At 44.7% G+C, this 26,717-nt stretch overlaps 1 protein-coding gene across 1 annotated transcript in view; it reads right to left on the bottom strand.

Moving 5' to 3' along the window:
• Positions 1-26,717, bottom strand: part of SDK1 (sidekick cell adhesion molecule 1) — a 227,774-nt gene that overhangs the window by 106,769 nt on the left and 94,288 nt on the right. The window contains exons 13-14 of the mRNA XM_054993345.1: positions 25,319-25,508; positions 18,067-18,165 (exon numbers count right to left, since the gene is read on the bottom strand). Coding sequence (XP_054849320.1) covers positions 18,067-18,165; positions 25,319-25,508 — 289 coding nt within the window. The remainder of the gene's footprint in view (positions 1-18,066; positions 18,166-25,318; positions 25,509-26,717) is intronic.

Raw genomic sequence — 26,717 nt, 5'->3', positions numbered from 1 at the left:
ATTGGAGAAGGCCTTCTGAGTGATAATCCACCATGAAATTTGTTTCACATTTCATTCCTTAAAAGAACGAGATATGAGAACAGTTTCATCTTCCTGAAGCATATTGATGTGCTGTGAAAACGCCACAGATACCAAACAGAAGTACACGCTGCTGATTTTGACAAGGCAAGGCAGGTTGAGAAAAATCTATTGCCTCCCTGCCCCTTCCCCCAGGAACGCAGATAAAGAGAGGCAGGATTGTGCAAGAGAGCAGAGAAGTGCTTCAGAATAAGAGATCCAATATTATCTTTCCACCAAACCCAGGCCCTAGAAAGGGTCCACATCCACACCCCACGGATGGAGCCCACGTCTTCACAAATGAAAATAGGGTCACACTTGTTTTCCTGACCAGGATCAGTGTGCCTGACAAGGATCGGTGTGCCTGACAAGGATCAGTGTGCTGACCAGGATCAGTGTGCCTGACAAGGATTGGTGTGCTGACCAGGATCAGTGTGCCTGACAAGGATCAGTGTGCTGACCAGGATCAGTGTGCCTGACAAGGATTGGTGTGCTGACCAGGATCAGTGTGCCTGACAAGGATCAGTGTGCTGACCAGGATCAGTGTGCCTGACAAGGATTGGTGTGCTGACCAGGATCAGTGTGCCTGACAAGGATCAGTGTGCTGACCAGGATCAGTGTGCCTGACAAGGATTGGTGTGCTGACCAGGATCAGTGTGCCTGACAAGGATCAGTGTGCTGACCAGGATCAGTGTGCCTGACAAGGATTGGTGTGCTGACCAGGATCAGTGTGCCTGACAAGGATCAGTGTGCTGACCAGGATCGGTGTGCCTGACAAGGATCGGTGTGCCTGACAAGGATCGGTGTGCCTGACAAGGATCGGTGTGCTGACCAGGATCGGTGTGCTGACCAGGATCGGTGTGCCTGACAAGGTTCAGTGTGCTGACAACATATCCACGTTTGGTCCTTTAAATGATGCACAAGCAGAAAAAGAGAATTGAACTACAAATTGTGCTGAACAAGTCAGTGACTTTAATGACCAAATCCTGACCCAGGAGAGATTCATGCTGACTAGCTACAGTATGCAAGAGCAGGGCTTTTTTTTCTGGGAAGAGAGGTGGTGGAACTCAGTGGGTTGCCCTCCGAGAAAATGGTCACATGGGTGGTGGCCCCGCCCCCTGATCTCCAGACAGAGGGGAGTTGAGATTGCCCTCCGTGCCGCTCCAGCTCCAATGGCACGGAAGGCAATCTAAACTCCCCTCTGTCTGGAGATCAGGGGGCGGGGCCACCACCCATGTGACCATTTTCAAGAGGTTCCAGAACTCCGTTCCACCGTGTTCCAGCTGAAAAAAAGCCCTGTGCAAGAGCAATTGCAGGTCGCAACATGCAAGTTCCAAATGCAGCTGATTAATCAAAGCAGGATCCGGCCATTGCTCTGCAGCAGAAGTGGCAAATGGGCAGGTGTACAGCTGATCCACACAGTGTTCAAACCGAACCCTGAACAAAAACACTGAGGCCATCCTGTGACCAGGCTCAGTATGCATATGAATGAGTTGAATCAGAGTAAGTTAGATAGGTAACTGGTTCTCAGCACCCCAGCCAATTTCTACATCAGACTGTTTCAGCAGACCACCTTCAGCTCTAACTGAACAGAACAACTGTCCCTGGGGAAACAAAGCAAAGGCCCACCTGGCCTCACGTTCTGTTGCAGCAATGGCCAGCTAGCTGTTTTTGGAAAACTCGCCATCAGGCCATAAAGACAACAGTCCTTAATATCGGATCCTCTGTTTTCTATTTTTACGCTGGCCTTTCAAAACTAACTAACTGAAGGTTGCTGCAAATGAAGCTTGCAGGTGATTTCTGATAAACACCTTGCTGAACAGGGAGACACGGTGATTCTTACAGCAGGGATAGGGGGAAAGCATTTCTACGCTGCTTGAGATCTTGTCCCTCGGCCTTTGGCCTTGAGGGATGACCAAGCAGGACATAGCTGAAGCTGCACTATGGTTAACTGGGCAAGGGACAGCTGGAACCTGCAAGGGAGGCAGGAGAATCCCGCTCACTTTGTAAACTTTCCCAAGCATTATCATCCGAGACATTACCAAAAACCCATCTACGCAAGTCAGTGTATCCAACAGAACAGAATGGGCCTTTGTCCCCTAAGAGGATGTGCCAACTGTTCAAACTCGTTCTGAGAGTCCTTGCCAATACGCCAGGTTTGCTTTCTTCTGGAGCTTATTGGAAAGTCAGCCCAGCTGCTAAGCTCCAAAATCAATTTCTATCAGAGATGGCAGGGACGGCTTTGCTGTAGCGAGGACCATTAAATGCTCCATCAAGTTACATGGTTGGGAGTGTGGAGGGGGGCAGACAGCAGCCAAATGAAACCCCAAACAGATGCAGCTGAATTCGGTTGCGACAGACATCTGCCAGCCCTCTGACCATCCTTTGAACTCCAAAGAGCTCCGCAGGCTTTGTGTGCGGCACGTTCCTCTGGACGTGATATCCCTGCTGCACTTTGGACGCTTCCCAGGTTTTAGTTGCAACAAAAGAAACAAAGATGAAAACATAAGGTAATAGAAGGGGATGGAGGATGGGGGAAGATGGATGCCAGCGACCCTGAGGCCACGAGAGAGAGGGACACCATCTCCTTCCCAATGCCGGGACGCTGCATACAGAACTGAGGGGCAAAGCAGGGATTTAGTATGCTCTTTGTACAGCCAATTCTGTTGAAAACTTTTCAGTTTAATTGGGATACAGATGGTGCTAATTGCGTGTGGAGGGTCTAGCGAAGCTTTTATGGATAACCTCTCCTCTCCCTATATGTCACTGTCTCCCCCTTCCACACAGGAGGAAACGGGATCATTTGTGTCAGCCGAGTGAGCAAGTGAACGTTTATTCCCCTTCCCCAGTCAATATGTCTCTTGCAAAGCACGTCTCTGGTAGACTTTGCTGCTCGAAGGCACCAGAGTAGAGGACCATGTTTCACAGATACTCAAATTACAGCCGACAAGATTTGAGAGCGAGCCCAGTAGCGGAAAGCCCAGCTTGGAACTGGACATACACAGATGAGAGAGATTAGAAGGCCATATATATTCAAATTTGGCTCTGTAAAAACTGAACATCTTGGTGGGCTGCTTTTGCTGGAGCACCTGAACCACAAGCAAAAGCCAAGAAGGACTGTTGGAGCACAGCAACTGCAAAGTGAGAAAATCACAACCTGGTTTGGGAGCAGGGATGTAGCCACTTGCCTTTAGATGTGCGTGTAAGAAAAAAAAGTACCTGAAAAAAGTTAGATCAGAAGATCAAAAACTTTAGAAGTAGCTTTCAGAGAATCCGTCTGGAAGGGTCTTGGTTTCCATTCCCCTAAGTTAAGGTTCTAAGCTGTTCACGTAATTAGTGTGTGATTTTGGTCAGAGCTGGCTCAATATACATTTTCCTTTCTGAGTTCCCTGTCCCCTCACCTCCCCCCAGGGGAGGGAGGGAAGGAGGAGGAGCCAGCCCCATACCTCATGCAGTTCAGCTGGGTGCCTCCCACAGCTCTGCTGGACATGGGCACAGCCATCTGCACACTGTGTCTGGCTTGTCAGAGATGGGAACCCCCTTCTTCAGGGTGGGAGTGGCTCAGGTTCGACAGATTCCCCAAGTGTGGCTTGCACCAGCTGGGAGAAAGCCTCTCCATGTCAGGCACAGCTCTTCCACCTAGGGTTAAGCAAGCTTAAGTGTGTAGGTAAGGGAAGCAGGCTATTGACCCTCTGAGAAACTTCTCAGTGCTCTAATGGCCAGTCTGACCCTGGTTCTTCCATTCATTTGTATTCCTTCTTCCTGTTCTATGATGTTGACGCACACTGAAAAAAACGTTGCAAACAAAATCTTGCATCAAGAATCTCTTCATGTGGGGTTTTATTGATCTCCGCAAGTGCATTGTTAAAACACCACAGAAAAAGAATCACATGCGCCGTCATAACACAGAAAGGGGTGGAGGGGAGGGAGGTGAATTGTGGGAACTGAAAGCGGCGTATGCTGTGTGCACTTTCGGCGTTTTTTAAAAAAAGTTATACAATTGAGAATTTCCACTTTAGTAACACATCCAGGTAAATTTGGAATTCCAAATTCATGGGAAAATGAGGATGAGGAAATTTCAGAAGTTTGCATATTGACCAGTCTAAATTCTTTCTACATGTGCAATGATTTGTAATGTAACTTACCAGGGCTTTTTTCTGGGAAAAGAGGTGGTGGAACTCAGTGGGTTGCCCTCGGAGAAAATGGTCGCATGGCTGGTGGCCCCGCCCCCTGATCTCCAGACAGAGGGGAGTTGAGATTGCCCTCTGTGCCACTTGGCACGGAGGGCAATCTGAACTCCCCTCTGTCTGGAGATCAGGGGGCGGGGCCAGCCATGTGACCGTTTTCAAGAGGTTCCGGAACTCCGTTCCACTGCCTTCCAGCTGAAAAAAAGCCCTGCAACTTACACATTTTGGTAATGTAGCTTACATCCCACATTGTGAAATGTAGACTTGATTTTAAAAACGCTACAGCATTTCATTTAACAATTTTTAAAAGCCAAGGAAAGGTGTGCATATCGCGGGGGGAGGGGGAATATGCCGAAAGGATGTGTTCTGACCTTTTTCAACTTCTGCACATGTGTAGAAAGCAGAATAAAAAAGGCACAGCAAGAATCAGTTGAGATAAAATGCCCCAGGAGAGACTTGAGAGGGGACGGAACGGAGGAGAGACACACACCATAGTGAGCAAATGAGAAGAAGCCATGATAGACACAAAAGTTGGTGATGAGATTAAAGTCAGCACTGAACCAACACACACAAATGCAGCCTGGGGGGGAATGTGAAATGTTAAGAGAGAACCAACTCCAGTTTGTCAAGAGTGAGCACACAAGCCATAAAGAGCAAACCAGTTCCAATCCATTTCACGTCTTGCTCTCTTCCCCTTAAACTAGAAGCATCAAGTCAAGCATGCCAAAGATCGATAAAAATGGCCCATGCTGCTATTAGTGCATTCAAACACTCAATCAGTTGGTAGATTACAAGCGGTTTTTTAAGTGGTACAGTCCATGCCTTCCAAATACACGGCTCCGTGACTGGAAGAATCCCACGGGGTTCTTTTGAACCCCTCCTTCATGCTGTCAGCCAAGTACACTGCTCTGTTACTGCTCCTGGCAGCTACCTGTCAAGGAGGACCTTCCCTGCTTCAGAGGAAGGGTCCCTACGCTTGCTCCTTTCCAGGCTCCCAGCACCCAGGCTCTTACCATAAAGAGAACAGGAAGACTCCATGCTGAGGTTATGGTGATTAAAGAGCTACTGGATCTCTGTGCAAGATGCAGGCAGATGCCGCCTTTGCAGATCAGGGGAGTATATATTCTTGTCACCTTTCAACTTGATACAAATGATTAAATAAGGCAAATGAAAGCAAGCAGGCAGGCTAGAAGTTACATACAGTACAATCCTGTGCAGGAAAACCCATAGGACTGCATTAGAATATTAATATCTTTGCGTTTAACTCAAGGCTGCCCTGATATGTCGAGCTGCTATTTGCCTTGTGAGAAGTACCGATAAATGTACAAATAAGGTTGCAGTTCACAGATGTGTAAATAAGGGAAGAATCCCAGCCACATTTTCTTTGGAGGAACACTCACTGAATAATCAGAATGACTTACTTTTGGATAAAGTAGTATATTGTCGGGCAGCAGGGCAGATGTCTTTCTGCCCATCAAGGTCAATGGCTAATTCATTCAACTACTTCCGAGGTCAATTCAATCAAATTTTAAAATACCCACTTAACTCACGACAGACACATTTATGACCTGTGCAGGAGGAGCAATAATACACAAAGCCAATTTGTGTATGCCACACTAATATGAAAACTGAACTCGGAGAGGGTAGGAATTGCATGGACAGAAAAATCAGCCCCAGTGGTTGATTGTGTGAATGAGACCCGAGGTGGCAGTAACAGCAAAAGTGAAATCAGACTATGAAAAAAGAAATGTGGGCATGTGAAAATTCTGTGACAAAAAAGAAAAAAAAGGCTGAGGGAAAGTGCTGGGTGAAATCAAACAAGAGAAATCAATAGAGGTAAATGGAAAGTGTTCAAAGAGAAATTAATGTATGCCCTGGGGCTACCGAAGCCACACAGCAATAAACGCAATAGGCATTTTAAAGGCCATTAAGACATGAGGAATAGAAAGACAGTATAAAACTGAACTCAAATGATTGCTGAACAGTCATGAAAATCACAAGGAAAAAATACAGGGATATTTTCAGCACAGACGGGTGATGGAATATGACGCTGTGACAATATGACTTCTCAAGGCATGGTTAGAAGGTGATGTTTGGAGAAAGAAATGATAATGATTAAAAATGGTCTTGGATGGGGAAAAGTAATAGAAATACTCATACAATAAAATTTAGAAACTTCCATTTTCTGCCGATACATATAGCACTTTATCCAAGTAAGAAGCGTTGTCCCAGTTCTGAGAGCAAAATTTTAACTAATGCTGTTTCACATCCACAACCCACCAGTGGCTCACCTAATGTAATGCACAGATAAGACTACTGCTGATTAGCTGGTGATCTTGAGTGACCAGAGGATGCCACATTCACCACAAAATGAAAGACAATGTGCAGACTAATGGTGAGGATGGTTTCAAGGGGAAATGATGAGCACTCAAAGATCTACCAAAGAGTCAGTACAAGCAGAAGAACTGCCCTGCTGGAGAAGATCGAAAGGTCCATTTGTTTTCAGGTAAGACTAGTCAGATGCCAATGGGAACCTCACAAGCAGAGTATGATGACAACTGCCTAGTTTGTTGTTTGGCCGATCATCTGGGACGTGCCTCTGACAAAGGAAGCTTTGATTCTTGCACACTCATACCCTGGAAATTTATTTGGTCTTTAAGGTACTACTAGATCCAAATCTTGCTCTAGCTAATAAAGGACTCATACTCCATGTATCTGTCTAAATCTGTTTCTTCAAGCCAAGCTCAACAGTGGCAAACAGCACTTCTTGTGGCAAGATATTCCATAGATATATTTCTATTCAGCATGACCATGCATTTCCTCTTGTCTCTCCTGAATGGCCTGCAAAATTTATTGGAAGACCCTGAGTTCTAGTTTCATTAACACACCTCCGCCATGTCCTTTCCATCCCATACCAGCCCACTCTGCCAATGGTGGGCAATGGCAAATGGACAAGTCCTGTTCATTTCTACTGTTCATTTCAACTGTCATTTTGGTCCTACTGCACATAAAAAGCTAATACCTAAGATCATGGAACACCAAAGACAAATTATGAATGGACCTATAACAGTAAGAGAAGTGGGAGAAGCTATAAAAAAGAGTAAGTTGGGGGAAGCTCCTGGACCAGATGGACTCCCAAGCAGCTACTGTAAGTGTTTTGAGGATGAACTTCTCCAAAAGATGGACAAGATCACACATTGACAAGGAATTACAGGCCAATATCATTATTAAATAAGGACTATAAGCTGTTTGCATCAATCTTGGTGGGAAGACTTAAAAGTATCCTACAGGACGTCATTCACGAAGACCAAAGTGGATTTTTATCTAAGAGGCACCTGAAGGACAATGTAAGAATAGTATTGGATATTCTGGAATATTTGGGAAAGCATAATGAAAGACAAGCCGCTTTGATCTTCCTAGACACCGAGAAAGCCTCTGATAATTTAAATTGGAAATTTTTGTTTAAGATCTTGGAAGATTAGGGCTTTGGAAACAATTTTCTAAAATGGACTAAGTTGATTTATACATCCCAGACTGCACGGATAGTCGTGAATGGAGAGTTAACCAAACCATGTGGAACACAAAGAGGCACAAGACAAGGTTGCCCATTGTCACCTTTGTTATTTATACTGGTGCTTGAGGTTTTGAATAAGGACATAAGACAAGCGCTGTTTTCACACTGTCTATAAATCGCACGAGACTCAGGAAGGTTGCTGGCTTTCTCGTGCAATTTTTGACGCCATCTGTTTACAAAACGCCACAAACAGTGATTTACAGCATTTTGTAATCAGATGGTGTTAAAAATCAAGATGAGAGAATTCATGGTGTAAAGGTGAAACAGGAGAACTACAAACTGAGAGAGCCTTTGCGGATGACTTGGTGTTGGTTTTGGAGGATACTTTAAAGGGAATTGAAATCTTAATGACAAAGTTGAAAGAATTTGTTGCAGTGGCCGGTTTTAAGGTTAATAAGCAGAAGACCAAAGTCTTATGAAAAAACAAGACCAAATGAAACTTGAGAGCAAAACAAGGTTCAAAACTGAGAAAAAAGTTAAATACTTGGGTATTACTTTGTCAAATATGAACTGTATGTTATTCCAAAATAATTATATTAAGACTTGGAAAGAAATTAAAAGGGATATGCTCAGATGGGATAAGATTCAATTATCGTTGTTTGGAAGAATAACTACAATTAAAATGAATGTCTTACCTAGAACTTTATTCCTATTTCAGACAATTCCAGTATTGACAACTGAGGCACTATTTAAACAATGGCAGAAGGATATATTGAGATTTATATGGCAAGGCAAAAAACTAAAGGTTAAATTTAAGTTTCTACAGGATGAAAAAGAAAGAGGAGGTTTGGGTCTACCAGATTTGAGATTATATTTTGTGGCTAACTGTCTGGTTTGGATGAAGGAAGGGATACTGTTAAAAAATAGAAGACTATTGGACCTTGAAGGGCACGATTTAAAATTTGGGTGGCATGGGTATCTATGGTATGACAAAGTTAAGGCCAATGCAGAGTTTAATAATCACTATGTAAGGCATGCCATTCTGAGAGTATGGAATAAATACAATCTTAGGTTTTGTTCGAAAATACCTCTCTGGTTGTCATCACAAAAAGCTCATTTTAGAAGGGAAATGGTGAGTCCACTTAAATGGTTAATTTATCAGGATTTATTGGAATTCTCTCAAGTTAAAATTAAATCAAGAGAGGACTTAGCAGCAGAAGGGCATGCTTGCCAGTGGTTTCCATATATGCAAATTTTGAAGAGCTTTAAATTAGACAAGAGACATTATGACTTCGAACAATCTAAAACTGAATTTGAAATTGTCCTTTGTACAAATTATGAACATGTTATTTCTAAAATGTATAAACTTTTGTTGAGGTTTGAGGATGGAAGAAGAACAAGTAAAATAATGTATGATTAAATGAGCGAAAAATTGTGGACATGATATATTAATGGAGCAATGGGAAAATATGTGGACAAGGGGGGGTGAAATTTACATTAAGCTCTAGTATTAAAGAAAATGTTTACAAAATGTTGTATCATTGGTATATGACTCCTAAAAAATTGGCTAGAATGTATAAGGGGACTTCAAATGTATGTTGGAAATGTGCCAAACAAGAAGGGACATTTTTTCATATGTGGTGGACATGTAAGAAAGCAAAAAGTTTTTGGTTGCAGATATAATCATCGATTCAGAAGATTTTGAAGATTAAAATTCAGTTGAAACCAGAGACTTTTTCGTTGAGAATAACGGACAGCCAGTTGGAAAAAAGCTTTGGAACTTTGTTTTTATATAGATATACATATTGTTAGTATGTCTTCTGTTTAGAATGTTGTTTTTTTCTTATTCTCTATGTTTATTGTTTATAGTTATTATGTTATGGTTTACAGTTTATAGTTTAAATAAAGAAAATTCTACTAAAAAAATGTTGGTTTTATGCACATCTGCATTCAAAACCCTTCAGAACTGGCAACAGCATCCCAAAGATGCTGCAGTACAATTGAGCACACATTCATTTATTAATTTGTTGCACAAATTTTGGGATATGTGTATCAAAGCTGCATAATGATCAAAGATTAAAGCTGTGGTAGTGCAGTTTGTTGATTTCTGCCACTCAGCATTTTTGAGTGCTGAAGGCATGCATTGACTCAACATGAGATCAAAGCTCCACTTTGCAGACTTGGGCCGCATCCAGTTCCAAACCTTACTCTAGGCCCACAGTTGTTGCAGTTATATAGAAGGTTAAAAACCATGGACATAAAGATGAGAGGAAAAGACTAGCTAGTAAGCGGGAACTCAGTTACAGAAGCAAGGATTTCTTGCCCTTAACATCAAAGAGTCTAGTTGCGTCTTAGAAATGAAGAGATTTATTGCTGTGCAAGCTTCCAAGAGCCAAAGCCCACCTCCAAAGTAAATCAACACAACAATGGCTTCTCCCGCCACAAGCTGCTACTTAGACAGAGTAAACACTCACGGGAGAAATCAATCCACAATTTACACAAATACCCAATAAATATAATTCAAAGTGCTCATGTGCTTCAAATTATCATATCAATTCATACCCCACTCATACACAGTTTCAAGAATATTTCAAATGCCCAAACACAGGGGCTGTACATTCATAAACATAATGGAAAAGAACAAATCCGGGATGAACATCAAAGTCCAAAAGTTTAGTGTCTTTCTTATGAAGCGAAAATAGTGCTGTATCTTCTTTCTCTGAGAAGCGGTGGAGGAGAGGAAAGATGAAACAGAGCTCCACCGCCAAAGTAAGGCCCTCCTTTTGCAGGGCTTTGTGTATGTATCTATAGCATACAAATAAAGGGGGCAAGGAAGAGAAGGGACAAATTACAGGTGAGGGCAGAAGATCAAAGGACAAGAAAGGAACAGGCCTTCATTGTGCAGAGCACAAACAAAAACAAGGTGCACTGAGAAGACTAACCAATCCCATCCAAGCAGGTGTGGACCATTCCTAACTGGAGATGCTGTCAGGCTTTGGCATGGGTGCAGCTGCACAGAGCACCAGTGGGCCTGAACTACAGCTCCCAGGCACAGTCAGGGACAGCACAGGTTCCAGCTCTGTGGAAGGAGGGGAGGGATACGTCACCCTTGCTCCCTCTCTACCACTCACAGGCCTGCTCAACCTGTTGAGCACCCTTCCGCCCCTGCTTCTTGCCTCCAACCCTTGTCCCCCTCCCTCATCTCCACTCCTTCACCACTCTCCCTACTGATCCTGCCTTTATAGGGCTTCTCCCAACTTCCCCCTCCCTTCCTCCCAGGCTCTGCCCTATGCCTGATGCCCTTCAGCTGTCTATGTCCTCAGGTGTCTCCTCTCTCATCCCAGTCTCTCCCTGCTCTCCTATTCTTCCTTGCAGGGTGGGGCTAGATGTAGCCCAGCTGGTGGCACCCTCAGGTGTTCCTCTTCTCATTCCTCCCTGCCCTCTTATTCTTTTCTGCAGGGTGGGGCTGGCAGGGCCTCTCCAGGCAATGCGGCTTGGCTGCCTCTGCTCATGAGGAGCACCCTGGCCTCCTGGGTTCTGGCCAGTTCCCTGGGGTAAACTGGGCTGCTGGTTCCCCCCAGGACTTGGGCAGGGGCATCTTGCCCATTTGTCCTGGTGTCAGTGTGTGTGTGTGCCTCTTGCCCTTTAAGGCTTGGCTGGGCAGCATGTGCCTGGCTGGCTTCTTCAGCTGGCTCCCTTTCCTCCTCCCTCTCCACTGGCTGGAGCTGCGTCAACTCCTCTGGGCTCTCTGCGTCTGCTGCTGGGGTGCTGTCAGTCTGCAGGTAAGGGGGTCTGTGGCAAGTTCAGGGTGCTTGGGGTACTCGCCCCTGGACAGATGCACTGACAAATCAAACAGAACAGTACATATATACCTTCACTGAAGGGCTATCATGGCAATCTGTTTTATTTATTTACTTTACTTCATTTATACCCTGCCTTTCTCCCCAGCAGGCACCCAAAACACCTTCCATCATTCTACTGTCCTCCATTTTATCCTCACAAAAACCCTGAGAGCTGGGTTAGGCTGAGACAGTTCTCTCAAGGGCACCCAGAGAGCTTCCACGGTAGAGTGGGGATTTGAACTTGGGACTCCCAGATCCTAGTCTGACATTCCAACCACTACACTACACTGGCTATCGATATGTCCGTAGGTGTAGAGAGTGTTTAGCTACAGCCTGGGAGACCCAGCTTCAAATCCGCAGTCTGCCAGGAAGCTAGCTGGGTGACTTTGGGCCTGTCTTTTTCAAGTTGACCTTCCTCATAGGATTGTTGTGGAGATAAAATGAAGGAGGAGATCCATTTTCGCTGCCCTGGGCTCCTTAGAAAAAAGGCAGGATTTTAAAAAATGCAGAGACAGACAATTGCTTTCTGCAGTGACTCCAGGGTTCTACTGAGACCAAGCAAGATAATATCAAATCTACATATGAACCACATCTCAGCCGTTTGATTTTTATACCTTTTTAAGGTGGAGGTTGTTGGCTGGAATACTGAAAAGAACATCCAGTAAAGGTTTAGATGTTTATTCTCACACACTTAGAAAGAAGAATTGTTGCTAACCGGGAGCAATTTATTGTGAAATATTCAAACCAAACACTTTCCTCTCTAGAAGCCTGTGAGAACTGATCTCTTTCTAAAACATTCAGCCATATTTTGATCTAGGCTTCAAAAACATTAGTCGCAAAAAGCGCGTGTATACTCAGAGGGCTGTGAGACTACGGCAGTATCTCCAGTGGAAACGGTTTGCATTTCAAGGTACTCTTGTACAAGAGAGTCTGCTGATTTGCACAGCACTTCTTTGGACTGCATAAACCTTATTTTAAAGACGCATCTCTAAATCAGTAGAGATTTCAGTCAATAGTTAAATATCTGTTTAGTACGTCCAGCATAATTGTTTGTACTTAAAACGTTAGCTCTGCTTCAACACTACTCTTATAAGTACTTTCAGACGGTTAAAAAAAATGGGACCAGTTTTCAAAATGTAAGAAAGATTTCTGATCAAGGCAAGATAGCAATATAAAGGAATTACACTGGATTTGTCTACTTGGTATTATGTAACATTTTAATAACTATGATTGTAACGAAATGGTTACCAGGGGTGAAATGAGTGCCAGTTGCTGTTAATCTGTCTTTAAAGAAAGGGGAGGAAATGTTCCCCATGAGCTCTGATGGGTTGTGGGGCCAGGGATAGGCCTGTAGGAGTCTTGGTGTGGGAAGCTCTTCTTTCTGGACTACAACTCCCAGCTGCCCCGGGGCAAGAAAATGCGGGAAAAATAAGGGGTGGAGCCGGAATAGAGATACCCAGCGGATCCTGAGGTAAAGAGTTAGTCATCTTCTTGGTTGAAGAAGGAGAGGCTCCTGCTGCTGGGCGCAACCCGGGTGCCTGGGCCCTAAATGTGGAGGGCCTGGGAGGCAGCAGAAAGGAAATAAAAGGTGAACCTTCCCTCAGACCCCCCCCCCCTTAAGGTAGAGTAGGGAACAGTGTGGTAGGGAAAGCAGACGGCGGTTCTCTTCTGTTTCATTTTCTGCCCTATGAGTCCTGAACAGGGGGGGGGGGGTCCACCCCTATGTGTTGTGCCTTCACCTGCTTTGTATATAGTGCTCTGTATATAGTTAATAAATTATACTTTTTTGGAATATAAAGGACCTTGTGGTGCTCTGACTACGTAAACTCCCCCACTTGGCACGCTACAGGGAGGGAGGGAGCCCAGGAGAAACTGATCAGGCCAGACCTTGGTGGGTTGCCAGTTCTCCAGGGCCCACCCAAAGATTGGGGAATTCACTTCCCAGTAAGGAACCTCAGCTAGAGGGGTCTCACTGCCCCTCAGTCAGGTGGTGTACAATTCAGTGAGTGGTGGCAGCGATGAAGAAGGTGAGCCATGCCCACCAGGGACAGTGGGAGGCGGATAGCGGGGCTAGCAGGCCACTGACGGCGGCTCAGTTGCCGGGACTGAGAGCCAGCGCCCGTTCCGCCACAATGATAAATAAAAGGCTATCAAAGTGAAGTGAACAGCTGATTCAGATGCAATTCACAAATTCTGGTTTTGCTATTGGCAACCACAAATATTAGGAGTGGGTTGGGGTGGCACAACACTCCCTCTCCGTGGGCTACAGTATTTCAAGCTAACAACGAAGCAGCTCTGAAGACTGTGGAGAAGAGGCAATCATAGGCAGATGGGATTACCCACCCATCGGTTTTGCCGAACAACAATGTTTCATTGAGTGGTATCAGGATTCTGCAGATCAAAAGCTGGTGGGTTAAGTTTGTTCTTCTTTCATCACTTGCCTCGAGTGAGAAGCCATGGATTTTTAAGGTTTGCACTCCTCTGAGTTGAAGGAATCCTGGGTTAGCTTTCAACACTTTGAAAAATAGCTCAAGGTAACTGGCAAGACCTCACAATAGAGTGTTACCCCGTCCCAGTGATTGTTAGGGAACCCCGTGGTGCTCACTTGCTTATTCCACAAAGCGAATAGCCAGTTCTACCTTTCTTTCACCTCACCGGAGCAGGAGGTACTTCACAGCAGCCCAGGAGGCATCACCTTTGTGCACTGGAATAACCCGTCAAAGGCTGCCTCCATCATAAAATGCTTGGCTTAGAAACTCTAAATATTTTGTGATCGGCCCTATCCCCGCTGGCAGTCACTTTGTGATTGGCTGTGCCAACCCCACACTTGGTAGATATTTTATAGCGCCCACTGCCTGTTCTCAAAATCTGAAAGTGCCTACAGGGTTAATACTTTCCCCTCTATCTAGACTTGCTCAGGAATGCAGGTGACAGAAAGAGAAGCATTTTTTGATTATTTTCCAGACTGATTGTTTCAGATAGATGGAATTAGCCCGCACACAAAAATTTAGGTTTAGATCTCAGATTTCATTGGGCAATAAGCACACAAGACACAGAGTTCCCTTTAAAATAAAATAAGCTACCAAGCCATAGAAATACACAGAGTTACAGCTAAACGGTATCAAACTGGAACCAAATCCTTCCTTCCTTATTGTAATCAAGCGATTCAGGAGCAGCTGATCATGGATCACACTGAACAACATTCAAGTCCCCTCGTGGGCCTTGTTATCATCAGTGGAATGCTTTGGACCCCCGTATACCGTCTGAGTAAATGCTGTGAGTGATTCCAGACATAATTTAGCACTCAGTGGAAAAGCAGACTATCGTTTACTGGGACAATATTAGCTAGTAAAACCAAGCAAGCCTTCAAAATGCAATACACCTAGATCACTGTCAGACAAGCAAGCTTGCTATAGTTCTCAGGGAAGATGCATCCCAGCTACAAATAAACTAACTGCAAAAGGACTGAATTCCCATGAAGTTATGTAATACTAGCACTACTGACTTAAAATTAAAAAGACTTGATTTTTGGTTTCAAAAGTATCACTCATAGTTAAACTTCAAAGCTTCTCCTGAAACACATCTGTCATAAAAGGCCAGGTGCCATCATAAGGTCAGGCCTTTTGCTAATTTTCAAGAAAGCTGCAAGTTATATGATGAAGTCCTTAGCCAGGTGACAGTCTTCTAAGCCCACTGACTTCACTGGACTTCAAAGAGTACATCTGTGTTTAGAATTAGAGAGCTTACTTCAACGCATTGGCTGAAGTTGAAGTTTGACTTACAAAAGCTTCTGGAATTAATATGTTATTTATTTTATTTTATTTATTTATTTCAAATTTTTATTCTACCCTCCCTGTGAGTGGGCTCAGGGCAGATAACAACATATTAAAAATACAATTAAAACACAATTAAAAATTCATGTTAATTAAAAACGTTTAAAACAGGATGGTGGACAGCCTTCACAGGGAGGGTTTTATACACCCCTTTTTTCCAGGCCGGCAGAGGCCCGCCCAGCCTCAGCCATATGCCTGGCAGAACAACTCTGTCTTGCAGGCGAAAAGATAGTAGGTCCTGCCGGGCCCTGATTTCAGCAGACAGAGCATTCCACCAGGTGGGAGCCAGGACCGAAAAGGCCCTGGCTCTAGTCGAGGCTAGGCAGGCCTCCTTGGGGCCAGGGACCACCAACAGCTGTTTGTCCCCTGATCGGAGTGTCCTCTGGGGAATATATGGGGAGAGACGGTCCCGTAGATACGCTGGTCCCAGTCCTCACAAGGTCCTCAAGGTCAATACCAGAACCTTGAATCTGATCCAGTACTCCACTGGCAACCAATGCAGCTCATGTAAGAACGGTGTTATATGCTCGTAATAACACAAGCCGCTGCATTTTGTACCAGCTGTAATCTCTGGGTCAGGCTCAAGGGCAGCCCCGCATAGAGCGAGTTACAGTAATCTAGCCTAGAGATGACCCTTGCTTGGATCACTGTAGTTAAGTCACGGGTTGGCAGGTAAGGGACAAGTTGCCTGGTCTGCCGCAGATGGCAAAAAGAGGACCTGACAACTGCTGTGACCTGTGCCTCCATTTTCAGGGAGGCATCCAAGATCACCCCCAGGCTCCTAACCCTCGGAACTGGCAGTAACGGTGCCCCATCGAGGGCCGGGAGCTGGAGTCCCAAACCTAATCCCCCATGGCTCAAGTACAGGACCTCCGTCTTCGTCGGGTTCAGTTTCAGCCGACTCTGCTTCAACCAACCAGTCACGGCTGCAAAAGCATGTTCCAGAACATCTGGGGCTGAGCCGGGCTGGCCATCCATCATCAGATACCACTGGGTGTCATCTGCATATTGATGACACCCAAGTCTGAAACTTCGCACCAACTGGGCAAGGGGGCGCATATAGATGTTAAACAATAAAGGGGAGAGTATTGCTCCCTGTGGGACCCCGCACACCAAAGGGTGGCGGGATGACAATTTCTGCCCAAGCGCCACCCTCTGTCCCCGACCATGGAGAAAAGAGACAAGCCACTGTAAGGCAGTCCCTTAGTCCTTAAAGGTGCAGCTGGGCTTCTTTTTATTTTTATTTCTTTTTAAAAATCTATTTATGTTATTTATAGTCCACCTTCCTCATTGAGACTCAGGTTGGATTACACAGTGTGAGTCAGTATAGATAATTTCAAAGACATTTCAATAAACAATGTAATGGGGTCTATAATGGAAAAATGCAAATAAACTTCTGTTTTATTGTGCTGCAGTAGACTGACATGGCTATGCATTTGGAATTATCACTTGGAATTGTAGACTGCCAGTTTGAAAAACTGCAACCAGGAAAGAGAAGAGAGCAGCTGATCAGCGGAGGGCAGGGGGGAGGAGGGGAAGAGAGAAAGTACATGACTGTGGAGAAACTTCTAATCACTGAGTCATGGTTGCTCATTACAGCTGTATGGTACCAACACAGAAATATTTGTGATTTACTTGCAAAGATGTTTCTTTAGATTTAGCACAGAGAAGTGGCTGCACAGCTTTGACTGTTCACCATCTCTGGTTTTGTATAGGTTCATTCAAACCCTCAGTATTCAACAGTGTGCTCCCCCACCCCCCATCAAATCTGGTTGCCTGGTCTGAGCCCTGAAAGAGCACATATTAGAAAACATGTAAAACTGCTACAAAATGAATTGAAACCATGGCTCCTGCAGTTCAGGATGGTCTGCGCAGACAGGTCTCCAGAATCTGAGGCAGAGGAAGATGTTTCGTAGCACTTGCTGCCACCAATCCTTTAACGGGAGGGATGGGAATGAACTTAGACTTTCCGCATGCAAAATGCACACTCCACTACTGAGTCACAGCCACAACCTTGGCAGGAGAGCATACTGGTCAATGATCCACTGCATACTCGAGGTTTCCCAAGCCTGGTTGGTTATATACACCCAGGGCTTTTTTTTTCAGTTGGAACACAGTGGAACGGAGTTCCGGCAACTCTAGAAAATGGTCACATGGCTGGTGGCCCCGCCCCCTGATCTCCAGACAGAGGGGAGTTGAGATTGCCCTCCGTGCTGTGGAGGACAATCTAAACTCCCCTCTGTCTGGAGATCAGGGGGCGGGGCCACCGGCCATGTGACCATTTTCACCGAGGCCAATTTAAACTTTAAAAAACTCCCCCCTTGTTCCAGCGGACCCAAAGAGATGTCATTGTGCGGTCCTGAGTTCCACCACTGAGTTCCACCACCTCTTTTCCCAGAAGAAAAAGCCCTGTATACACCACTTCACACAGGAACAGAAACTCTTTAGCACAGATCCCAACCTGCAGGACTAGAACGTGAATACCTGCTCATTCCAAGATGTGCCTGATTTTAGTAAATACCCCCAATTTCAGTTTACAAAGATCTTCTAGTCATCCAGAATAAATTGGCAGGATACTCATGTGACTGCCACCCCCAGTTCTGCCCCATATGCCACCATAATGCTTCGCTTACCAAGAATAATCCCATTGGGCTCTTCAGGTGGTTGCCAAACAATGCGAACAGAAGTCAGTCTCACCTCAGGAAAGACCAGCCTCACGGGGGGGCCTGGGGCTAGAAAAGACCAACAGAAACACCAAAAGAGTCATTTGACTTAGAAATAGACATTGTCTCTTTGAACAGGACAGCTGGTCCCTGATTGAGTCAGCTGACGCCATCGGTGTGGTTTTGAGGCAGAAGCAGGACATGCAGGGCTCCTGGCGGAATACAGCCTCCCAGGTTAGGGGCTTCCGCTACCCTTTATATGGGATGATGCTGCTGAAGCTATAAAAGGTCTAAGATGGTGCTTCCACAAGTTGTCCATGCCACTCTAAAAGTGCTGAGTGCAAAATGCTCAGGCTCCTGGGAAAAAAGAGGTCAGGACTTTTTTGGGAGGGAACATTTGCACAAGCCCTGGCACCGCTTTTTGATTGGACAAAGGTGAATCCTGTCCTTCCTGAGATAATCCTGAAATACTGACTGGCAGGGTGGGAGGCGGTTGTTATTCATTAGCAGCCAGAGTTCATCAGTTGCCTTTGTCAACTCTACCAGTTTTCAACCTCAATCCATCAGCCAGGGCTTTTTTTCTGGGAAAAGAGGTGGTGGAACTCAGTGGGTTGCCCTTGGAGAAAATGGTCACATGGCTGGTGGCCACGCCCCCTGATCTCCAGACAGAGGGGAGTTGAGATTGCCCTCCACGCCACTGGAGGCACGGAGGGCAATCTAAACTCCCCTCTGTCTGGAGATCAGGGGTCGGGGCCACCAGCCATGTGACCATTTTCAAGAGGTTCCGGAACTCCGTCCCACCACGTTCCAGCTGAAAAAAAGCCTTGCTGGTATCAGCTGTCTGATCCACCTCTCAGAGTAAGTAGTAAAACTTGAGAAACTTTGTAGGTTGGGAGTTGGAAAGCAACTGTCTTCCTATTATTTTGTGTTCTGTTTCCCATCTCCAGTTTCCCCCATGTGCTTATTTGTACATGTTTCGAAATAAAACTTGTAAAGTGGGTTGTTTTATGAGAGTCTTGCTGCGTTATCTCTTTCAAGTCTGCTCCGTTAACCTACCAAAGATATTGAGAGAGGATATAGACTGAGAGCCAATAACACAGACTTCACCCAGTTCTGGTCTCAGGAAAGGGATTTTTCTTGTCTTTCCATCCATCCACGGGCATCATCAGACACTGGAGCACTCCATTAATGTCTCATAGACATACCACCCCCTGGAGGGGTCAGGATTTACAGAAGTTCAGCTGGGTCTGAGGAGCATTATGTGGTGCGCTTAGGCCCTGTTAACTACAAGGATTCCTGAGAGCAGTGTAGGGCATAAGCATAATTTGTTCGGTATCTGTTCTTTGTTTTTGCATTTATTCATTTCTTCCCTGTAAATTACAGGAGGGATTTAATAAATCTGCTTTCCTTCCACACTTCTGTGTTTATTGTCTTCAAATCCAAAAGAACTATTTGTCCCTTAGCAAAACAAAGGGCAAGGCTGGATAGAAAGCTTTAGGGTGGCAAAGAAGCATTCTCGGGGCGGAGGGACTGATGAATTCTGTACAACATAAGCGCTCGTTATCAACATAGTAATCATCATTCTTGAAATGCAGCCACTACAGATTTCAGGTACTTTACTGCAGTAGTAAACATATTTACAGGGATGTTTTGACAAACAAGGTCTGACCTAAGTGGGAAAGCTCATACAGGGGCCTGTCTGGAGATGCCGATGCACCAATTGGATCTTGCCAGAGACCTCTGGTTATCGTATTCTCGTCTGTCATACACTAGTACTAAATTACCTTAAAAGAGAAGAGGATTACTTTTCATGTCATTCCTTTGGTTGCCAAAGAGGAATAATATTCTCCAACCACACTGCGGGCTCACTGTTTGAATTGCCTTCTAATTTCATATCTCCATTTTGAGCGCCTCCATTTGGTCATGAGCACCAGAGAGGGATCAGGCAGCAGGCAGGCGGCCAAGGTACCTCTGTCAAGGTCACCTGGGGGAACTGAAGGTAATTTGCAACTCCAGAGGCACTGATGTCCCCCTTAAGCTGAAATCCCAACTCTACTCTTGACTATAATACTTTTAATTAAATTGATCAGGGAGGAATCAAGCAGGCTTATGTCAGGAGTGTGGGGACGGAAGAACAAACAACATCATTTGCCAACAGGTGCCACCGGAAGATAAGACAAGGGTTTGTCAAACATGAGCCTAAGAACATCTTGATACATTGCGGTTAACGCAGTGCTGGGCATGCATTTTGCTTACATATCCATCCCTTTATATCCCCATCCTTCCTTCTAGGTGCGCAGATATAGGTCTATCCCAGTTGGCCTTGTCAATAAACGACGAGTTTCATGGCTGAGCAGAATTGTGAATCGACACGTGTTCCTCCTTCCTTTACTGACATATCTTTACATTTGCAAATTAGGCCTAGATTGATCCAGTAACGCCAAGGGCAAGTTTTGGATTTAGATTCACCAACATCGTCACAGCAAACGTCTGTAAAACTGGTGACGGCAGTGGATACGTGCAGCCAAGAGTCCTGAACGACCACTGGTTGGTATCATTTAGGCAAGCACCGCAATACAGACTCCCCAACGAAGCAGAGATTCTGAAATAGTATTACTCGTGTGACGTGTCCTATACCTGGTAACAAACCTAAAACATTATCTGTGGTATAGCACTTGCCTGGAGTTGATATAGGAAATCTAACTAGGATGCAAATATGAGCTGCCTTGTTTCTGTTTAAATGCTGTACTTTCATGATCAGCTACCAATGTTTTTAATTGTTTAAACTGTTTTTTGTATCTATGTACTTATGATGTAAATTCACTCTGAGCCCACTCACAGGGAGAGCAGATTATAAATTAAATAAATAAAGAAAATAAAATGAATAAATAGACGCTTAGGGCTTTTAAAGTGCACGCCTGTATCTGAATCAGGCCTGAGTCATCCGGAAGATTCTGATCACTGCTCTGGTTAGCCCTAGAGCTTGCCTTCACTCTGAGAGGGGAGACATTGTGGAATGGAGGGAGTAATGGGGAGGGGGGAGGGTGCACCAGGGTCGAATCCACATTCACCCATTACCCGCATGTTTATCGGATATCTTCCGTTTGCCTCCAATCCGTGATTTTTTCCTCTTCATTCACATCCCTGCTTCCAATCCGTCTTTCTTGCGCGTCCCTCCGGTCACATGGCCGCTCAAAAACCGCTTTTTTGGGCATGACCTTTTTTTCCCCGCCCATTTTTTTTAAAAAAAATTTAGCACACTTTTCCGTTATTTCGATCTTACCTTATAAAGAAACATCATTGAAGATAATGATGCCTCTCTTTCCCCCACTGACAGCACTGATGGCTCTCTCCCATTTCTTTTTTGGAAATTTGGAAGCATGTGGGAAGCTTTTGTGGGCATTTCCTATGCAGGACAGTTCAGTGCCTGAAGTTTACTGAAGTTTCACTTCCTTGGAGTGTCATTATTTCGATATTTCATAATTTCGATATTACAGTAATATAAAATAAAAAAATAAAAAACAGTTAAAAAGGAAGTTTCACGAGTCCGTTCTGAGAATGGATTCACCCCAAAATGATTTTTCAAACTACCAGATTTGATTCAGAAACAGCACAATCAATAAATCCAATGCTATGAAGTCAAAAACAGTCTTTGCAGACTACGGAGCACTTGCAAGTTGAATCAGCCAATAGGAACTCTCAGAACGGCCGGAGAGACAGGAAGTGGGGGGGGGGGTTAAAAAAACGCATAAATTGCGCATTGGCCCGTTCACGGCCACCGTGAAACTCCCGTTGAAAACCTGTGACCACATATTCGGGAGAAATGCGAATGAAATGCGTCTGTTTAATGAGGTAATGTGACCGGCACTCGGGATTGCGTGGGGAATGCGGGGAACATGCGACTTAGAATGAGTAATGTGGATTCAACCCAGGTCTTCTCTGCATTGCCCCGCATGGAATTTTTGCATCTCTGCCCTATAGGGAGAAGTGCAAACTCCTGATGTAGTGGAGGGGTGCAATGGGTGACTGCTAAGGACAGGGCCTTCTCTGCTGCGGCATCTTGAATACAGAATGCCCAACTATAACCCTCTGCTGGGGCCTAATTCAATAACCTTCCCAGTAAAAAATAAAGACTTTTCATGCTCATCAAGGAATTTTTGAGCTAATTTGTTTCATCATCCCCTTCATCCTTTTTAGTTCTGCTGTTTCTATTTTTTAAAATCCCTGGACTATTTCTGCTACTTATTAGGTTTTTTTTAAAACTGTTCTTAACATTTCTGCTGGATTTCATCTGATTTGATTTTGTTCAGTGCTGCTACTTTACTGCTTTGGAATTTAATATGCATTTTTTTAAAAAAAATCCCTTTGCATATTAATAAATGATGAGAAATTGAATTTGGATTTCTTGGTAAGATCATAGTATATACATCTATGGAATAAATTAAAGAAATACAAATGCTTTTTCTTCTCCTTTTAGGGCAGATGCCAAAAGTTTGACTTTGGCTGATACCCAAAAAGTACAAGGGTCAAAAGACTTTCTATTTCCTTCTCATTCATCTGCTCCTAAAGCTAAAGTCCACTTCAGTCGGCCAGTTCTTCGAACTGATCCTTTGACCTAAACCAGGGCTTTTTTTCTGGGAAAAGAGGTGGTGGAACTCAGTGTTGGAACTCAGGACTGCACAATGATGTCACTTTGGGTCAGCTGGAACAAGGGGGGAGTTTTTTAAAGTTTAAATTGGCCTCGGTGAAAATGGTCACATGGCTGGTGGTCCCGCCCCCTGATCTCCAGACAGAGGGGAGTTTAGATTGCCCTCCGCGCCACTCCAGCGGCGCGGAGGGCAGTCTAAACTCCCCTCTGTCTGGAGATCAGGGGGCGGGGCCACCAGCCATATGGCCATTTTCAAGAGGTGCCAGAACTCCATTCCACCGCATTCCCGCTGAAAAAAAGCCCTGACCTAAACACTGCGACATGGAACAGAGCTTATTCACTGGTGGGATGAAAAACATCTGGTCCTCCTCCGACCCAGTCTATATTGCCTGCCTAAGGCCTTCTGGTTTACTAAGACTTATTTAACAAATTTTAATGTGCCTGCTGTTTCTTTTAAAAGCAATCCTTGTTTATATTGTTATTATTTCTCTTTGTTTTAGCAAAATTTTATGATGTGTTGTTTATTGACACGGGCTGTGTGCCATTCCAAGCAATTTTGTTTAAGTAAAGTGATCAGGGATTAAATTAAGACAGCTGGCATGTAGGGCCCCTACGAGACCCTGCAGGGAATCACCGACTCAAACCTCTCCCTGGCAGCGACTCACAGGGCTGCCCCAAAGCAAGCCACCTTTTACCAGCTTCAGACCCCACCCCTTGTTTACAAGATGGGGATCCATGAATACTGACGAGCTTTCCAAGAATGTTGTAAGAGTTATTAGGAATGCAAAGAGCAGTGTGCAGTTGAAAGCAGCATATTGTTACATTAAAAAATGCCCGCCGTCTATTGCTTTGTTCCTTTAGCCCAGGGATTGGCAAGCTTTTATAATTTAAGAGCTAAACTGCATCAAATTTCAGAAGAGGAGAGATCAAAGAACCAGTATAAGAAAGCCTGTTTGCATAACCAAATATATACCATGTAACATTATTGATAATTGGCATGGTGATTAAGAGCAGCAACAATTTATGCTCTAATACCTTTGTACCCATAGACTTTTTGGGTGGGACTTCTGCTGCAGCAGCAGCACTTTGCTCATTTATTTGAAATGGGGCCATTTTCACACTGCTTACTAGCCATGGAACATTGCGCCAAGCTCCCAGAATGACAGCATCTTCCTGGCATGATTTTGCATGAAAATGGCGGTGCGCACCAGGGAGACGCTGTCGTTCCGGGAGCTTGGCGTGATGTTCTGTGGCTGGTAAGCAGTGCGAAAACGGCCCTGGTCAAATTCAGCCCCACTTCCTCTTCCCCTTCCTAGCTTTTGGGTTTTAAAGAGCCCGGGACTTCCTGTTGCTTGGGTTTGCTTGGAAGCAGCTACCGTCTTAAGAGTGGCCAGGCAGGGAGAAGGCACAACATGGGGACTCTGGAAGTGACTTCCACTGCTGAACCTCTCCTTCATGAACCCATATAACCCCCTTGCAAAGTCATGGCACTGGCACGTGCTTAATGAATACATATATACAGGGCCTTTTTTCTCAGAGAAGAGGTGGTGGAACTCAGTGTTGGAACTCAGGACTGCACAATGATATCACTTTGGGTCAGCTGGATTAAGCGGGGAGTTTTTTAAAGTTTAAATTGCCCTCAATGAAAATGGTCACATGGCCGGTGGCCCCACCCCCTGATCTCCAGACAGAGGAGAGTTTAGATTGCCCTCTGCTCCGTGGTGCAGAGGGCAATCTAAACTCCCCTCTGTCTGGAGATCAGGGGGTGGGGCCACCGGCCATGTGACCATTTTCAAGAGGTGCTGGAATTCCGTTCCACCGCGTTCCAGCTGAAAAAAAGTCCTGCATATATATATACACTGCTTACTAGAAATATATATATTAATAATAATAATATATTATTATATAATAATATATTATTTTATATATATATATATATATATATATATATATATATATATATATATATATATATATATATATATATATATATATATATATATATATATTATCAGCCCTAGAATGTCTCCTGTTCTTTCAATATGTCAAACTCAAATTGAGAATCTGAGGCATCGGAGAGAAGTACAAAATAATATTTATGCGCTAATTTTTCAAAGGTCATTTTATTATTCTTTTGTTCAACATTGTTTTAGGAGCGCTCCTGGGACAAGAGACTCCACGTCTCCCTCACGTTCAATCACAGCAAGGTTTGTTTATCACGTCCCATTATACTGCAGCTTTTTTTTATCATTATGATTGGATTTCTGTAGGAGTTCATAATTGGGCTGTAAAAATTTGCTTCAGGCTGGAACTGGCAATAAAATATAAGGTTTTAGAGTGAAATAGTCTTTTTGTCAATTACTAGAGGTGGGGAAAAGACTGAGATTTTGGGAGCAGATTCGCAGCTAGAAGTTAATGGGACTCTGCCTGTTTACATTAGAGGAGGACCTGGCTCTTTCAGATTAAAAAATGTAATCAAGCTCAGAGGCAGCTACAATATTCATCTCGGAGTGCGCACAGAGAAAAAAGCCCTGCGTTTAAAACAGTACGTTTCCAATGACCCAACCCGCTCACCATCGTCTTTCGTTCTCTCAACGACTGGAGGAGAGCTGGGGACTCCGTCGCCAATGCGGGTGAAGGCCAGCACCTGAATCTCATAAAGCACATATTTCCGCAGGCCAGCCAGAAGGACGGAAAGGGTGTGGTTTCTTCTCACCACCTGACTGCTCAATTTGCTCTCCATGTCTTTAGCCCGGAACAAAACCTGCAGAAAATTAAGATGACATGAAATGGAATAAAAGCTTCTTCAAAATCCCAGGAATAACTTATTACAGGAACTGGTTACCTGGGGAGGAGAGAGTCCTGGAGATGTATGATATTTGTGTAATATTTATTTACTTACAATTATAAACATGGGGGTGGAGTTGGGGGGGAAGACATGCATGCAGCCAGGGTGAGCTATGAAGACGCATCAAGATAATCAACAGCAAACTCTTTGAATCACCAGCTAGACTCCATTTCAGGCTACATCCCATTAGCAAGAAGCCACCAGCTACTGAATAAATATTCACTAGCCATTTCCTATTAAAAAAAAGATCGTCAGTTGCCAACTAAATGGAGCAAAAGACCATATGATGCATATTGCAACCTGCATAGAACGTGTTAAAATAGTCCTATAAGGCTGCAAAGGTATGGATCAGCAGGGCTAGGTCAGTAGAGTCTAATAAAGGGGGGAACTGACAAACCAAATGCAGTTGATAAGGAGATGCTTTTGGTTACTTCACCAACCTGCTTCTCAAGCAGCGAGGCTGGGTCCCTAAGCGCTTAACCTGCTCTGCAAGGATTAATTCCGTTCCATGCAGGAGAAGGAGGGGATCCACCTCTTCCAGAACATCAGCCTTCCGACCTGCATAACTTCTGCCTTGCCTAGATTCAACTTCAGCTTGTTCTGCCTTAGCCGCTTTGAACATGGCCTCAAAGCACCAATTCAGAACCAAAACAGCCATATCTGGGGCTTAGATAATCATATGCAGAGCTCGGCGTCATCATCACATGGATGACTCCAGATGTTCTTCTTAACTGGCCTGACATAAAATTTAAGCAGCCCAGGGGACAAAACAGATTCTTGTGGCACTCTGCAAGGCAAACCACTTACTCCACCCCTCCAGAGGAAATATTCTGTGTCCAGTGATGCCTACCAGGGGCAGACTGGGAGACAAAAATGGCCCTGGAGAAGGGCACCAGTCCACCCTGACTCTGCTCCCCAATTTGGAGGGGGGGCAGGCCATAAACCATATACGGGTAAGTGTCTGCTGGCTTGGGCGAGGCAGGGGCCTCTGGCTTGCAGAGGTGGCAGCTTGCACATGGAGAGCGCCACTGGCTCCCGCCTGCCTTAGACAGGGCTGTTTTGCACATGGAGAGGCTCGCCTCACTCGGGGCTGCGGTGGCCATTGGCTCAGTGGGACTTTTTGTG

This window comes from Eublepharis macularius, chromosome 12, assembly GCF_028583425.1.
Source record: "Eublepharis macularius isolate TG4126 chromosome 12, MPM_Emac_v1.0, whole genome shotgun sequence".
NCBI classification, from domain to species: domain Eukaryota; kingdom Metazoa; phylum Chordata; class Lepidosauria; order Squamata; family Eublepharidae; genus Eublepharis; species Eublepharis macularius.
The sequence above is the reverse complement of the archived record's forward strand: the minus strand, read 5'-3'. Positions and strand labels throughout refer to the sequence as shown.